General features: G+C 40.3%; 1 protein-coding gene across 9 annotated transcripts in view; it reads left to right on the top strand.

The window, feature by feature from the left end:
- The window catches only part of LOC138758389 (dedicator of cytokinesis protein 7-like), a 158,981-nt gene that overhangs the window by 34,504 nt on the left and 109,011 nt on the right, over positions 1-15,466 (top strand). For all 9 annotated transcript variants that reach the window (XM_069927221.1, XM_069927222.1, XM_069927227.1 and 6 more), the window contains exons 3-8: positions 3,382-3,557; positions 8,689-8,757; positions 9,892-10,021; positions 10,490-10,702; positions 12,343-12,428; positions 13,590-13,656. In XM_069927221.1, coding sequence (XP_069783322.1) covers positions 3,382-3,557; positions 8,689-8,757; positions 9,892-10,021; positions 10,490-10,702; positions 12,343-12,428; positions 13,590-13,656 — 741 coding nt within the window. The remainder of the gene's footprint in view (positions 1-3,381; positions 3,558-8,688; positions 8,758-9,891; positions 10,022-10,489; positions 10,703-12,342; positions 12,429-13,589; positions 13,657-15,466) is intronic.

A 15,466-nucleotide genomic window follows, 5' to 3' on the forward strand; every position in this document is an offset into this window, starting at 1 on the left:
CCAACAGCAACATAGAACATGGAACCCAGACCCTTGCTGAATCATCAGCTGTGGTAGTGCATATTCTCTAGATGCACTGTGGATGAAGAGAAAGAGTCTCCTGTGATTGAACTTCTGTAAAACATTACGTTAACAACTGTGGGGTAGTCTAAGTAATCAAAATCGAATGCTGGATTGAACTTAGCCTGATGTCCAACAGTTTTCGGATGTGGTTTCATTTAGCCCTTTGTTTTTCATTATGCGTTGTGTCATTTTCCCTCCCATTCGAGGTTTTCTTGATTCACTAACACAACCCAAGCCAAGTCAATAAAATGCCATTCAGATTGTTACTCATTTAGGTTCACTGGCAATAAATCTGAATCTGATCTGAAGGTCTTTACTTTCACTTTCTTTGATCAGAGTTTGTGTTTGCTTCTTAGTTGGGAATGAGTGAATGAACAAGCAGTTCTACCAGCTAACCCCAACTATTGAAACATTGCTTTTCTTCTTGCACTAACTACAATTGTGAATTGTTATGGCATATTGTGGTAATTTAATTTATTCTATCATTGGTATATCTCATGTAGCTGCTTGGCTACAGCAAGTAAAAATTTTGGCTCATCTGTACCTTATCTGCAAAAGCTACTTTCTGTCCTTAAAACTTTAAAAATTTTTAAATATAGACATACAACATGGTAACAGGCCATTTCGACCCATGAGCCTGTGCCACCCCAATTACACCCAATCAACCCTCAACCCTCGGTACATTTTCAAACGGTGGGATGAAACAGGACCCCCTCGGGGAAAACCCATGCAGACACGGGGAGAACGTATAAACTCCTTATTTGAACCCTGTTTCCGATCTCTGGTGCTGTGATGACGTTGTGCTAACCGCGAGAACATGCAAACTCCTTTCAGACAGAGCAGGATTCCCAATAGCTTTTGCTGTAATGGCATTGCTGCGCTAACCGTGCTAAGACAGTCATGCTGTCCTCTTTTTACCCTCCTGATTTCTTTCTCAAGCTTACTGTAAATACATATGCTGAATATGTCTCCTTTTTCCTGACGAGAGAAATCAATATCCCTCAACAGTCAAGGTTCCATGATCCTGCCAATCTTCTTCATTTAAGCGAGACTACTTAGGGAGACTTTTGAAAAACCTTCCACTTTACAAATGTTCCATTATGTGCAAACAGCATCACCCAATCAATCATTGCAAGTTCCTCTTTAATGCCATCTAAATTAGCCTCGCCCCAATCTTTTTTGCTTCTCTCTTTAAGTCTGGCTGTAAGGCGCTTAGGCAATTCCTGCTGGTGACGAATCTGTCTGCCTTGAGGCAGGCAGAAAGAAATTTCATGTAATAGGACACTATTTTATTACTATGACAATAAATAGAATCTTGAATCTCGGACCTGTGGGCTCTTTTTCATCCTTATTTTTAAATCTTGCGGGATTCTGTCAAAGTCCACGTAGATAACCTCTGTCAATGAATCATGGTCCACAAGGCCTTCCACTGACACTTGACACATTCCCTGCCTCATTTCCCAATAATTACTTTGCTTTTCAATAGCAAATTTAATTTATTTTCATGACCCTAACCAACTGATGAAAGCAGAATGAAAGGAACACTTTCTTCTTCAGGCACTGGAGAACTTCATCTCCAAAATCAGTGTTTCCCCACATAGTTCACAATTATATTGCATAAGAAACAATGAAAAAATCCTAATCTGTGATCCAAATAATTATTTGTGATGCATTGGGTTGTCATAGAACATAGAAAACCACAACACTATATAGAACCTTCAGCCTTCAATGTTGTGCTGACCTACATATTCAGACCAAAAATAAATACTAACTCCTTCCTACCTCTTAACCCTCTATTTTTCTTTCATCTGTGTGCCTATCTAAGAGTCTCTTGCAGCTTTCATCCCTGCCATCAGCAGAGACTATGAGGGAAGGAAATGCTCGTGCAATCAGCTTATCAAGCGCCTCAGAGCTTCCCATAGTTTGTGTGTTATTCCCTTAGAATGAATATTGAATCCATTGGCAAGCACAATGATCAGGTTGTTTCTATTAACAGTGAACGAGCTAGAACAAGAGGCTTTACGTATATGGTATCAAAGGAGCAGCAGTAAGCTGTTTATCTTCTCAAACCAATTGCATTGTTCAGTTATAACATTGCTGAGCTGTTTTAATTCGATCTTTTTGCATTGGTTCCAACGCTTAATTCTCTAAGAACCGAAGAATATTACAGCATAGAAAACAGGCCCTTCAACCTTTCTAGTCTGTGCTGATCTATTATTCTGCCTAGTCCCACTGACTGTACCCAGTCCATACCCTTCCCATCTATGTACCTATCCAAATTTTTCTTAAATGTTAAAATTGACCCCACATTCACTACTCACTATGTGAAGAAGTTCCTCCTAATGTTCCCCCTAAACTTTCCCCCTTTCACCCTTAACTTATGTCCTCTGGTTTGTATCTCACCTAACCTCATGCCCCTCATAATTTTGTATCCCTCTATCGAATGTCCCCTCATTCTTCTATGCTCCTAGCCTGTTTAACCTTTCTCTGTAACTCAGTTCCTGAAGTCCGGGCAATGTCCTAGTAAATCTTCTCTGCATTCTTTCCATATTATTTATATCTTTTCTGTACTTAGGTGACCAAAACTCCGCACAATACTCCAAATTTGATTCCATCAATGTCTTGTACAACTTTACCATAACCTCCCAACTCAATATGCAATACTTTGATTTATGAAGGCCAATATGCCAAAAACTTTGTTTATATCCCTGTGACACCACTTTCAGGGATTTCTGTATTTGTATTCCCAGGTCACTCTTCTGTTCTACTGCACTCCTCAGTGCCCTCCCATTTACCATGTACAAACCTTTCTTGGTTTGTCCTTCCAAAATGCAACACCTCACATTTATCTGCATTAAGTTCTATCTGCTATCTTTCAATCCATTTTTCCAGCAGGTCCAGATCCCTCTGCAAGCTTTGAAATCCTTCCTCACTGTCTACAACATCTCCAATCTTAGTGTCACCTGCAAACTTACTGATCAAATTTACCACATTATCATCCAGATCATTAATATAGATGACAAACAATGATCCCAGCACTGATGCCCCTGAGGCACACCACTGGTCACAGCCCACCAGCTTGAGAAGCAATCATCCACCATCACTCTGGCTTCTTTCATGTAGTCTCTTCTCTATCACTCTGGCTTCTCTCATGTAGTCTCTTCTCTATCAAGAACAATAATGTACTCTGCTACTTCAGGTGTAAGTTAGTACTGAACTAATTCATTTTTCTCTAATAACAAGTGGATAGAATTAAAAGTTTGCACGCAACTATTGCCCTCTCCTAACCCCACAGTGATGTATTATATCTCATCATAGGTACCTCTTTCTGAAGTGGTAGAACCTGTGGACTTTGAGGAATACCTGACAACACATCCCCCTGCTCCAGAAGCAGGCTCACTCCGAGAACTGCTTGAGTTTCCTGCAGATGATATTGAAATAGTGTACGAGCCACGAGAATGTCGAACTATCGAGTCTGGAGTTCCAGAGGAAGTGTGAGTATTCTTGCACATCAGTAAGGTCTCGGGTCATGCAGAAGCCATATAAACAAGATCTTTTCTTCAGCTATCTTGGGTCCTCTCTGCACAACTTGGTGGTGCAGGAGCACGTGGCAGTCACAGAGACATGGAGCGGCCCACAAAATGGTCAATGAACATGGCAAACACATGGACCTGGGGGTAACACAGACCGTCATCCCAGGTGACCTTCCCAGGCGAAGGCCAGCCAATTCCAGAGGCTCTGACGTCAGCGTCTGGGGGCCATAGAAGCGTGACGCCAGAGCAATAAATCAGTCTCATTTTGCAAGGCTTTGATGTGCGTGTCATTCTTTTCCACGAATGCTACGAGCACATTTTTCTGTACCTGTGGTCTTGGCAAGAACAATCAACAGCAGCACCACAGTTTAAATATGGTGTGTCAGATGGTTAGGTTCATTCTGATCCCTATAGGGTACAGCTCAGTCCCATCACAGGAACATTTTGACACCGGTTTCCCAACTCCCAAACTATCACCTTCTCTGACCCCACAATTTTACATTTTAGGAGTAAAACACAAAACTCTGCAGACACCATGATTTTTAAAAAAATTTTTTTTATTTTTCACACTATAAACCATATTGACCAAGATACATACAGACATTTTTCTTCTTAAATATATACAGTGTCGTTTCCTCCCCCATTTTCCCCCCTCCCTTCCCTCCCTCCCTCCCTCACCCCCTTCCCCATTTATTTGAAGTTCAATCTATAAGATACATTAAACCCGTTAAACAATGTTGTCACTTAATAAAAATAAACAAGAAATTTTACTGAGTCAGTTCTTTTCGTTCTCTTCTCCTTCTGTCATTTTAGGTGGTGGAAGTCCACGGTAGGATTTCTCTATTGTGTTTCATGTATGGCTCCCATATTTGTTCGAATATTGTAATGTTATTTCTTAAATTATATGTTATTTTTTATAATGGAATACATTTATTCATTTCTATGTACCATTGTTGTATTCTCAAGTTATCTTCTAATTTCCAGGCTGACATAATACATTTTTTCGCTACAACTAGGGCTATCATAACAAATCTTTTTTGTGCTCCATCCAAATCGAGTCCAAATTCTTTGTTTCTTATATTACTTAGGAGGAAGATCTCTGGGTTTTTTGGTATATTGCTTTTTGTGATTTTATTTAATATCTGGTTTAGATCTTCCCAAAATTTTTCCACTTTCTCACATGTCCAAATTTCATGAATTGTTGTTCCCGTTTCCTTTTTGAAGCAAAAACATCTGTCAGATACTGTTGGGTCCCATTTATTTAACTTTTGAGGTGTGATGTATAGCCTGTGTATCCAGTTATATTGTATCACGTGTAACCTCGTGTTTATTGTATTTCTCGTAGTTCCGGAGCATAGCTTCTCCCACGTTTCATTCTTTATCTTTATGTTTAGATCTTGTTCCCATTTTTGTTTAGGTTTACCGTTTGTTTCCTCGTTCTCCTTTTCTTGCAGTTTGATGTACATGTTTGTTACAAATTTTTAAATTATCATTGTGTCTGTAATCACATATTCAAAATTGCTTCCTTCTGGTAACCTCAGACTGTTTCCCAATTTGTCCTTCAAGTAGGTTTTCAGTTGGTAGTATGCAAACATTGTATCGTGAGTTATATTATATTTATCCTTCATTTGTTCAAAGGATAATAATTTATTTCCCGAAAAACAATTTTCTATTCATTTGATCCCTTTTCTCTCCCATTCTCTGAATGAAAGGTTATCTATTGTGAAAGGGATTAGTTGATTTTGCGCCAATATTAGTTTTGGTAGTTGGTAATTTGTTTTATTCCTTTCTACGTGAATCTTCTTCCAAATGTTGAGCAGATGATGCAATACCGGTGAATTCCTATGTTGCACCAATTTTTCATCCCATTTATATAGTATATGTTCAGGTATCTTCTCCCCTATTTTATCTAGTTCTAATCTGGTCCAATCTGGTTGTTCCCTTGTTTGATAAAAATCTGATAGGTATCTTAATTGTGCGGCTCTATAATAATTCTTAAAGTTTGGTAGTTATAAGCCTCCTTGTTTGTACCATTCTGTTAATTTATCTAGTTCTATCCTCGGTTTCCCCCCTTTCCATAACAATTTCCTTATTATTTTCTTTAACTCCTTGAAGAATTTCTCTGTTGGGTGTATTGGTAATGACTGAAATAGGTATTGTATCCTTGGGAAAATGTTCATTTTAATACAGTTTATCCTTCCTATCACTGTTAGTGGTAAGTCTTTCCAATGCTCTAAGTCGTCATAATTTATATAATTTATATAATTTAGTTTATATAGATGGTCGAGGTTTTTATTTAGTTGTATACCTAGGTATCGCATTGGTTGTGTTTGCCATCTAAATGGCAATTCTTTCTTAAACTTTGTGAAATACGCATTATTCATTGGCATTGCTTCACTTTTATTTGCGTTGATCTTGTACCCCGATACTTCTCCATATTCCTTCAATTTCCTATGTAATTCTTTTATTGATATTTCTGGTTCTGTTAAGTATATTATAACGTCATCTGCAAATAGACTGATTTTTATATTCCTTCTCTTTTATTTTTATCCCTCTTATTTTATTTTCTGTTCTTATCAGTTCTGCTAGTGGTTCTATAGCTAACGTGAACAGTGAGGGAGATAGTGGACATCCCTGCCTTGTTGATCTGCTTAAGTTAAATTGTTTTGATATATATCCATTTACTGTCACTTTCGCCAATGGCCCCTTATATAATGCTTTAATCCAATTAATATATTTCTCTGGTAGGCTGAATTTTTGTAGTACTTTGAATAAATAATTCCATTCTACTCTGTCAAAGGCCTTCTCTGCGTCTAAAGCAACTGCTACTGTTGGAGTTTTATTTCCTTCTACTGCATGAATTAAATTAATAAATTTACAGATATTGTCTGTTCTTTATCTTTTTTTAATAAATCCAGTTTGCTAATAGTTTAGCTATTATCTTATAATCTGTATTAAGTAGAGATATTGGTCTATATGACGCTGGTGCAAGTGGATCTTTCCCTGTCTTTGGTATTACTGTAATTATTGCTGTTTTGCATGAATCTAGTATGCTTTGTGTTTTATCAATCTGGTTGAATACTGGGAGGAATTAATAAGTCTTTAAATGTTTTATAGAATTCTATTGGGAATCCATCCTCTCCTGGTGTTGTATTGTTCGGTAGTTTTTTTAATATCTCCTGTAATTCTCCTATTTCAAATGGTTTTATTAATTTATTTTGCTCCTCTGTTTGTAATTTCGGTAGTTCAATTTTAGTTAGAAATTCATCTATTTTGTCTTCTTTCCCTTTGTTTTCAGTTTGATATAGTTGCTCATAGAATTCCCTGAAGTTTTCATTGATCTCCGTTGGATTATATGTAATTTGTTTGTCCTTTTTCCTTAATGCCAATACCATTCTTTTAGTTTGTTCTGTCTTAAGCTGCCACGCTAGAATTTTGTGCGATTTTTCTCCTAGCTCATAATATTTCTGTTTTGTCTTCATTATGTTCTTCTCCACCTTATATGTTTGTAGTGTTTCATATTTTATATTTTTATCTGCCAATTCTCTTTTAGTTGTATCTTCCTTTATTGCTAATTTTTTTTCTATATTTGTTATTTCCCTTTCCAACTGTTCTGTTTCCCGATTGTAGTCCTTCTTCATCTTAGTTACATAACTTATTATTTGCCCTCTGATGAACGCTTTCATTGTGTCCCATAGTATAAACTTATCTTTTACTGATTCTGTATTTATTTCAAAGTACATTTTAATTTGTCATTCAATGAATTCTCTAAAATCCTGTCCTTTAAGTAGCATGGAGTTTAATCTCCATCTATACATTCTTGGTGGGATGTCCTCTAGCTCTATTGCCAATAACAGGAGTGAGTGGTCCGATAATAATCTGGCTTTATATTCCATTTTCCTAACTCTCCCTTGAATGTGGGTTGATAACAGGAATAGGTCTATCCTTGAGTATGTTTTATGTCTACCCGAATAATATGAATATTCCTTTTCCTTTGGGTGTTGTTTCCTCCATACATCCAAAAGTTGCATTCTTGCATCGATTTAATTATAAATTTGGTTACTTTGTTCTTTCTGTTAGTTTTTTTTTCCCAGCTTTATCCATGTTTGAGTCCAAATTAAGGTTAAAATCCCCTCCTATTAGTATGTTCCCTTGCGTATCTGCTATCTTCAAAAAGATATCTTGCATAAATTTTTGATCTTCTTCATTAGGTGAATATACATTGAGTAAATTCCAAAATTCTGAATATATCTGACATTTTATCATTACATATCTCCCTGCTGGATCTATTATTTCCTCTTCTATTTTGATTGGTACATTTTTATTGATTAATAGCTACTACTCTGGCTTTTGAATTATATGATGTGCAGACACCATGATTGAAGTGAAAACACAACACTGGAGAAACTCAGCAGGTTAAACAATGTACTTTGTATAGCAAAGGTAAAGATACATAACCAGCATTCTGGGCATGAGCTCTTAATCGAGGTATGGCAAAATTAGGCAGGCACCTGAACAAATGGGGGGAGGGGTGTGGAGGAGGAAAGGGGAGCACAGTTTCACAGGCAGGAGGAAATAGGTGGATAAAGGAGGGAGGGTACACCTGCAGGCAGGGTGAGAAAGGAAAGAAGACAAAGGGAATGGGGAGAGAGAGAAGGGGGGGTGGTCTAGCAGAAACTGGTGAAGTCGATGTTAATGCCACCTGGTAGGAGAGTGCCCAAAATTAAGTGTTGCTCCTCCAATTTATGGGTGATCTTGGTTTTGGCATTTTTTTCATGTTGACAACTTGTACATTTTTATTTTTATTTTTATTTCACTGTTGACTGTTAGACTGCTGTTCCCCATGCTTTGGAATTCCTTCTCCTTCTCTACATATTCCTCCTTCAAAATTCTCTTTGAATGCCTACTTCTTTGACCAGATCTTTGATTGTTTCTCTTTTGATTAAAACATCTAATGAGACCTCTAATTTTAGGTTAAACAGCTAGTATTACAGCAGTTTGTTTTTGACGAAGAAAAATGGGTTTGTTTTTTTACTAACACACCAGGACTGCCTGTGGCTGTTGAATTATTGTATCCTTTTTTTTCTTTCAGGGGCATGGACCCTCGAGTGAGAGATGCTGTCCAGATCTACACTGAAGACTGGGTCATTGTTCACAGAAAGTGCGTTTATCATGTTAATTGGTTCAGTCTGCCCTGTTTATTTATTACAGAACTGTTTGTTTTACCCAAGGGTGATATGCTGCAGCTGTGAGATACATGGAGGAAACTAGATAACTAACCATTTAGCTTTTGGGTAGAAAAGAGCAGGAGTAAGATTAGTATGTGTTGGACTGACAGAGGATGTATTTTTCAGTCTGGAATCTCATAATAAATCGAACCTTGATATCTCAAGGGCTGAGATCACTCTTTCTATCTGAATAATATAGTGCAACTCAAAATGTGTGCAATTTAAAATCCAATAGGTGTTCTTTTTCCATTGTTTAACATTTAAGATAATAAAAATCTTTTTCAGATGATGAAGGAATCATATCTGGAAATTGTAGAACCTTGAGCAGTCTAAAATACTGCAACCTATGGATACACTGAGTAAATGTGTGTAAGGCCACTAATCCATTTAAAGTTGATATCCTTTTTTAAAATTAAATCTCTTCTCACATTTTTTCAGTCATTTGAGATTCGTAGTGCTTTAGAAATGTGAGAAGTATGTCTGTCTATAAATCCTTATTTTTTTTCTTATTTACCCAGTCTTTGACTATCTTTTTACATTTTGGGAATAGTTTCCAATCTGTGATGATAGTCTGTGATAACTTTGTTCTGTTCATAATATGCACTCTTTATTGACACTGTGAGATGCTGTTTTATGGAGCCTACATGCTATACGAGCCACAGTTCTGCTGTCATTCAACCCTTGATACTGTTAAATAAAATCTGGGTTGAGAAAGGGTCATTGACTCATCATGAAATTGTACTAAACAAAACCTTGTGCTGTTTGTCAGGAGTTTATGTTCTCCCCGTGTCTGTGTGGGTTTCTTCCGGGTGCTCCGGTTTCCTCTCACCTTTCAAAACGTCCAGGGGTTGTAAGTTAATTGGGGTATTTGGGCGGCACGGGCTCATGGGCCAGAAGGGCCTGTGACTGTGCTGTATCTCTAAATTTGAAAATTTTAAAACACAGTGGGCTGTTTGGCCTTCAGTATCCAGGCTGACAACATGTGAAGCTCTAACCCCAGACCCTAATAGTTTCAGCAGCTCGTGCTCACTGTTGTAACCTAGTCTTTGACTTGTATTTGGAAACAGGTATGAAAGGCTGAGCACTGCATTTAATGCCAACACACTAGAGAAGCATCGCGAGAGGCAGCGAGGCCTGCCCAAGCAGATGTTTGAATCTGATGAAGTTGTTGATGACCGAGGGACCCAAGACGATCAGGTTGGCATTAGTTGTTTCACTGTTATTCAACTTTCAAGTAGGAAAATTTCCATCTGATGCCATTTCTTGTTGGAATTGGGACCATCATTGATAGCTCAAAGCTTCAGTCTTGTTCAGATTGATCTGATGCAAGTGCAGAATGTCATGTTAAACGTGTTAGTGGAATTTGTAAATTAAGGAACAACGATGAAGTTGATGAAGAGCAGCTTTTGAAATATCCAAGGCCATAGGGAAATGCTTGGAACAGGTCATGATGGCTTTCAAAAGAATCAGTCCCAACACAATTGGTAGAAGGGCCTCCTGTGTTATGCTTTGGTCAATCAGAATTAACGCCTCGGTGTTGATGTTTCCCTTCCTCACAATGTTGACTTTACCTGTCTTGTTTTCATCCTTGTATCGGAAATGCTGGTTGACTCCAGGACTAAATGAATAAAAGCTGCAAGTGACAGTTTTCCTGTTCTTGGGTAGGATGAGCTGAAGCGCAGATCAGTGTCCCTGGATGACACTCCAAGGGGAAGCTGGGCCTCCAGTATCTTTGACTTGAAGAACTCCACGGCCGACTCCCTGCTGCCCAGCCTGCTGGATCGTACGGCTATCGAGGATGTGGACAAGCGCAATGGGGAGCAAAGGAAAGAAAACCGACACCGGGAGTTATTGGCACTCTTCCCACCACCTGATGAGGTAAAGTGCTTTCCACATGTGGAGGAAGGAAGTAGTAGTCCTGTTTAATGACAAGCATGACTTAGCATCTGTTTGTGATCCAATCCAAGCCCAGGATCAGTACCTTTGTAACCTTGCGATCTGAAGAAGCAATAAATTGATAAGTACACATGGATTTAGTTTTTATAGGGGATTATATTTCATAGTGGATTTGAACAAATGCGTGTGGAAAGAAATATAGGAATTTGAAGAAAGTTTATGAGCACAGGGAACTGGATTAAATACATTTAAAAAAAATTTAGACATGCAGCCCTTTTGGTTCACGACCCGTGTTGCAGAATTATACTCAATTGACCTACAACCCCCAGAATGTTTTGAAAGGTGGGTGGAAACCCACGCAGACATGGGTAGAACATACAAACTCCTTACAGAGAGCACTGGATTCGAACCCTGGACCCGAGTGCTGGCCTGTAACAGTGTTGCACTGGCCACTATGCTAATCCCATGCTGTCCCTTCTTGGAAAGTGCCAATGCAGGTTTGATGAGTTGTGGAGCCTCTTGAATCACACCATTGATGTGGCACAGCTTTCAAAGGTAGGTACCCACTGGAAAATGAGAGAGACCCTGGTGTTGGATGTATCTGTATAGCTCTTAAAAGAGCAAGCATTGTGAGATTGTAATACACTCATTTTCTCCCTTCGCGTATTCTGAAGGTTAGATTTAAAGTGGTTAAAGGGCACTTTCAATGTGAGCACAGACATTGAGATCATCTCGATTCAAGTGTGAGGAAATCTTTTCCTTTATTTTCTGAAATCCACTCATCTGGAGTCTGCTGCAGCTGAATTAGCAATGAAAGTGGTGAAACACTCAGGAGGAGTTTATAGACCAATGGGTGATCTTAGCGTGGGATTCAACTGCACATTGTGCTAAAGCTATTTTGGACCAGGTGGGGAAGTTATACATGTAAGCAGAAACCTTGCATCAAAAATTTAATCTCTTAAACTACTTTGAAGAATTAAAATTTCTTGACAACTGCAATCTTGTGTAACATGTATAACACAATTTTGCCATATTGCAACAAGTTAAGGAGCCCTAATAACCAAAAAAAACTCTAAAATAATTTATTTGACCAAAAATCTTGCTTGCTATCTGCATATTGGGAGCACTGGTGCCACCTGGTGAGCCACACAGTCAATGTATTAATATTTATGTTAACTGAACACACTTTGTTATTCTCCAACACATTTGTGCACTGCACCCAGCCCCAACATCTACAGACTTGCTTATTTAACACCACCGATATACTGGGCCTGTACTATTCAGTTCTGAAATAAAATTGCTCTTGTTGATGTGGAACAGCAGACATTGAACCAGGATCATGCCTCTCCTTTAGCTGTCTAAGCATCAATAGAATAAGTTTGACAGCTGGTGTTCCAAGTCTGGAAACATGCCTTTTGAGAAACCTCAAGACATCTGGGCATTTTTTTTTGATGATCAGTGCTAATTTCAACATCTAAATAGAACTTGCAGGGAGGAAACATTGTTGCAGCCATCATGAAAAAATACCCCTGCTTGTCACATTAATGTTTGTTGATTTTTATAGAAAGCTAACACATCAGTTTGCTGAATTCTTGAGCTGATTGTATTTTTTCTACTGGTAGGATGAAGCTGTAGAACGATCCTCTACTCCTGAAGTTCCTAAAGAACATTTCGGGCAAAGAATTCTTGTTAAATGTTTGTCATTGAAGTAAGTTTACATATATTGTTGAACGGAAAGTGGGACTAAACACATGGATTGTGCAAAGCCTATCTGTTGTAAACCTCTAACGTATAATATATCATCCAGAGTTCAACCAATTCTGTGGATGCCTCACAAAGAATTATATTTATTTCATTTTATTTATTTTATCCTCTCCCCAATGATTTTATGGTAAAAACCAGACACCATATGTTTTTCCTCTAGAGTTTCTGCCTCATGGTAAAGTTTAATTGTGCAATTCCTCTGTAAACAGTTGGTGGTCCTCTCTCGCCCCATCTCTCCCCCCACTCTCTCCCCCCCCCTCTCCCCCCCCCTCTCCCCCCCCCCTCTCCCCCCCCCTCTCTCCCCCCCTCTCTCCCCCCCTCTCTCCCCCCCTCTCTCCCCCCCTCTCTCCCCCCCTCTCTCCCCCCCTCTCTCCCCCCCTCTCTCCCCCCCTCTCTCTCCCCCCCTCTCTCCCCCCCTCTCTCCCCCCACTCTCTCCCCCCCCTCTCTCCCCCCCTCTCTCCCCCCCTCTCTCCCCCCCTCTCTCCCCCCCTCTCTCCCCCCCCACTCTCCCCCCCCACTCTCCCCCCCCCACTCTCCTCCCTCTCTCCCCCCCCCTTTCCCCCCTTTCCCCCCCTTTCCCCCCTTTCCCCCCTTTCCCCCCTCTCCCCTCCTCTCCCCCCTCTCTCCCCCCTCTCTCCCCCCTCTCTCCCCCCTCTCTCCCCCCTCTCTCCCCCCTCTCTCCCCCCTCTCTCCCCCCTCTCTCCCCCCTCTCTCCCCCCTCTCTCCCCCCTCTCTCCCCCCTCTCTCCCCCTCTCTCCCCCCCTCTCTCCCCCCTCTCTCCCCACCTCTCTCCCCCCTCTCCCTCTCCCCTCTCCCTCTCCCCCCTCCCTCTCCCCCCTCTCTCTCTCCCCCCTCTCTCTCTCCCCCCTCTCTCTCTCCCCCCTCTCTCTCTCCCCCTCTCTCTCTTCCCCCTCTCTCTCTTCCCCCCTCTCTCGCTCCCCCCCTTTCTCCTCCCCCATCCCCCCACAATATCAGTTAGATATTTTTACCTTTGCTACATAAAATAAACTGTTTGACCTGCTGAGTGTCTCCAGCATTTTGTGATTTTACATTTAAGATTTTCTTCCAATCTCTGATTTCCATTCTCTCCTTTTTTTCCCAAAGGTTTGAAATTGAAATTGAACCTATTTTTGGAGTTCTTGCCTTGTATGATGTGAAGGAAAAGAAGAAGGTTGGTGACTAAAAATAAAACTTAATGGTCTCTTTTTTTTTGCATGTTGAGAGATGTCAATTCTGGTCTTTGATGATGAGCTGGGGAGAAAAATCTCTTTCTGAAAATGGAGAAACTAAAAGTATTTGTACGAAAGGGAACTTTCATTATTGTTCTGTAATTGCTTTGGCAATATTCCCAATCCTCTTTAGTTGGCAAGCAAACAGTTGTTCAGGTTGCTATTACTGCCCAATTTAAAGCTGACGTGGACATTTACCCCCTCCATAAATCTTCGTCCGCGAAGCCAAGCCAAAGAAGAAACTGCCCAATTTAAGCCCAGTATTCTCCAGATCTGCCACTGCTAATACTGTTTTTTAATCAGCAACTGAATGCTGTGTGCTGGAGATATTTGCCTCAATTCAGCCTACATGTTCCATGAAAGGAGTGGTGCTTAACAAGGTTACAAGAGACGGTTAGAGACTCGTGCTTTTTTGCATTCTAAGGATGGGCAGCTTTCTTTCTGGTTAGCAACAACTTTTGGAGTACTGTTGCCATTGTTGTGTAGGAAATATGTCACAAACAGCAAGATGTTATCAACTGGCAATGAAATAATGACCAGTTAATCTATTACGTAGGTGTTTATGAGAGATAAATATTGGCTTCCATCGCTCACCTTTCACTTTACTACCCATCAGATGTCTGAAGAAGCTTGCTATAAACAAGTCTGGCTGATGCCAGTTGTGGGAACTGAATATGTAACCATTGCAATATCAGGTTCTCCATAGAATTGTGCGCTGTGTTTGTCATGACAGGAGATCTGAGGATAGATCACGTGCACATGGAGCGGGTGAGATTACAGCCCCTCTTCGTCTTTCTGAAGAGGCTGATCCTCACATTCTGGTTGCATTTTAGCCATACCCTCTATCTTTGGCCGTGCAGTGAGGAAGAGTGGGGGGGTGAAGGGAGGGGGACACCCTGACCTTGCTCCTGGGCCTGGTGAAACTCGCCATCCGTGGGTCCAGGAAGCAAGTGGCTCAGGGCTCCTCCCACAATGACACACTGTCCATCTTCAGGAGGTATATTTGTGCCCAGGTATCAGTGGAAAGGGGACAGGCAATGTCCATGGGAACCGTGGAGGGATTTCAGGGGCTCTGGGCACCACAGTGTGTGCACTGCCTCCTAGATGAGGATGGCAAAATATTAATATAGATGTATAGTTGTCTTGTGTTTCATGTTTTGAACTTGTTTGATTAACCTGATGTACTTGTGCTGATACAGTATTTGTACAAAAAGTTGATTGTAACCAGAATTGTTCACAATGTGATCTAGAAGAAGAGTTTACCATTTCCATGTTAAAAGCACTTTTACAATTACAGTACATTTCTGATTATTCAAACTGCTTGGAACCTGACCAATATCGGTTTTACTGATTTTTCAGATCATCGAGAAATTTTTTTAAGCAGCTGTCACCAATCCCCTACACCTCCCCACCGCCATCACCAATCCTTCTCGGGGAGCCCAAGGTCCCCACTCATGTCCAGGAGCCTGAGGTCTCACCTCACCTGTAAGTGGTAGGAGATTGCATGTACAGTCCCAAGGAGTGTCCTCCAGCAGAATTTCAGTGACCCCACTAAAAAGGGTATTGGACGGAGTGGGTGAGTGGGGAGAGCGTGTGGTATTCAATTCAAATTGAGAATCCCACAATGCAATTGATCACAAAGTTCCAGTAATTCATGGCAAAAAAAAAGTTAATTTATAAATAAATAATTAGTGCTATCCTTTCCTTCAATATGTAACCTACGGACAAATGTCTTCTTTGTAAAACTGATTC

Source organism: Narcine bancroftii, chromosome 3 (assembly GCF_036971445.1).
Source record: "Narcine bancroftii isolate sNarBan1 chromosome 3, sNarBan1.hap1, whole genome shotgun sequence".
NCBI lineage: Eukaryota > Metazoa > Chordata > Chondrichthyes > Torpediniformes > Narcinidae > Narcine > Narcine bancroftii.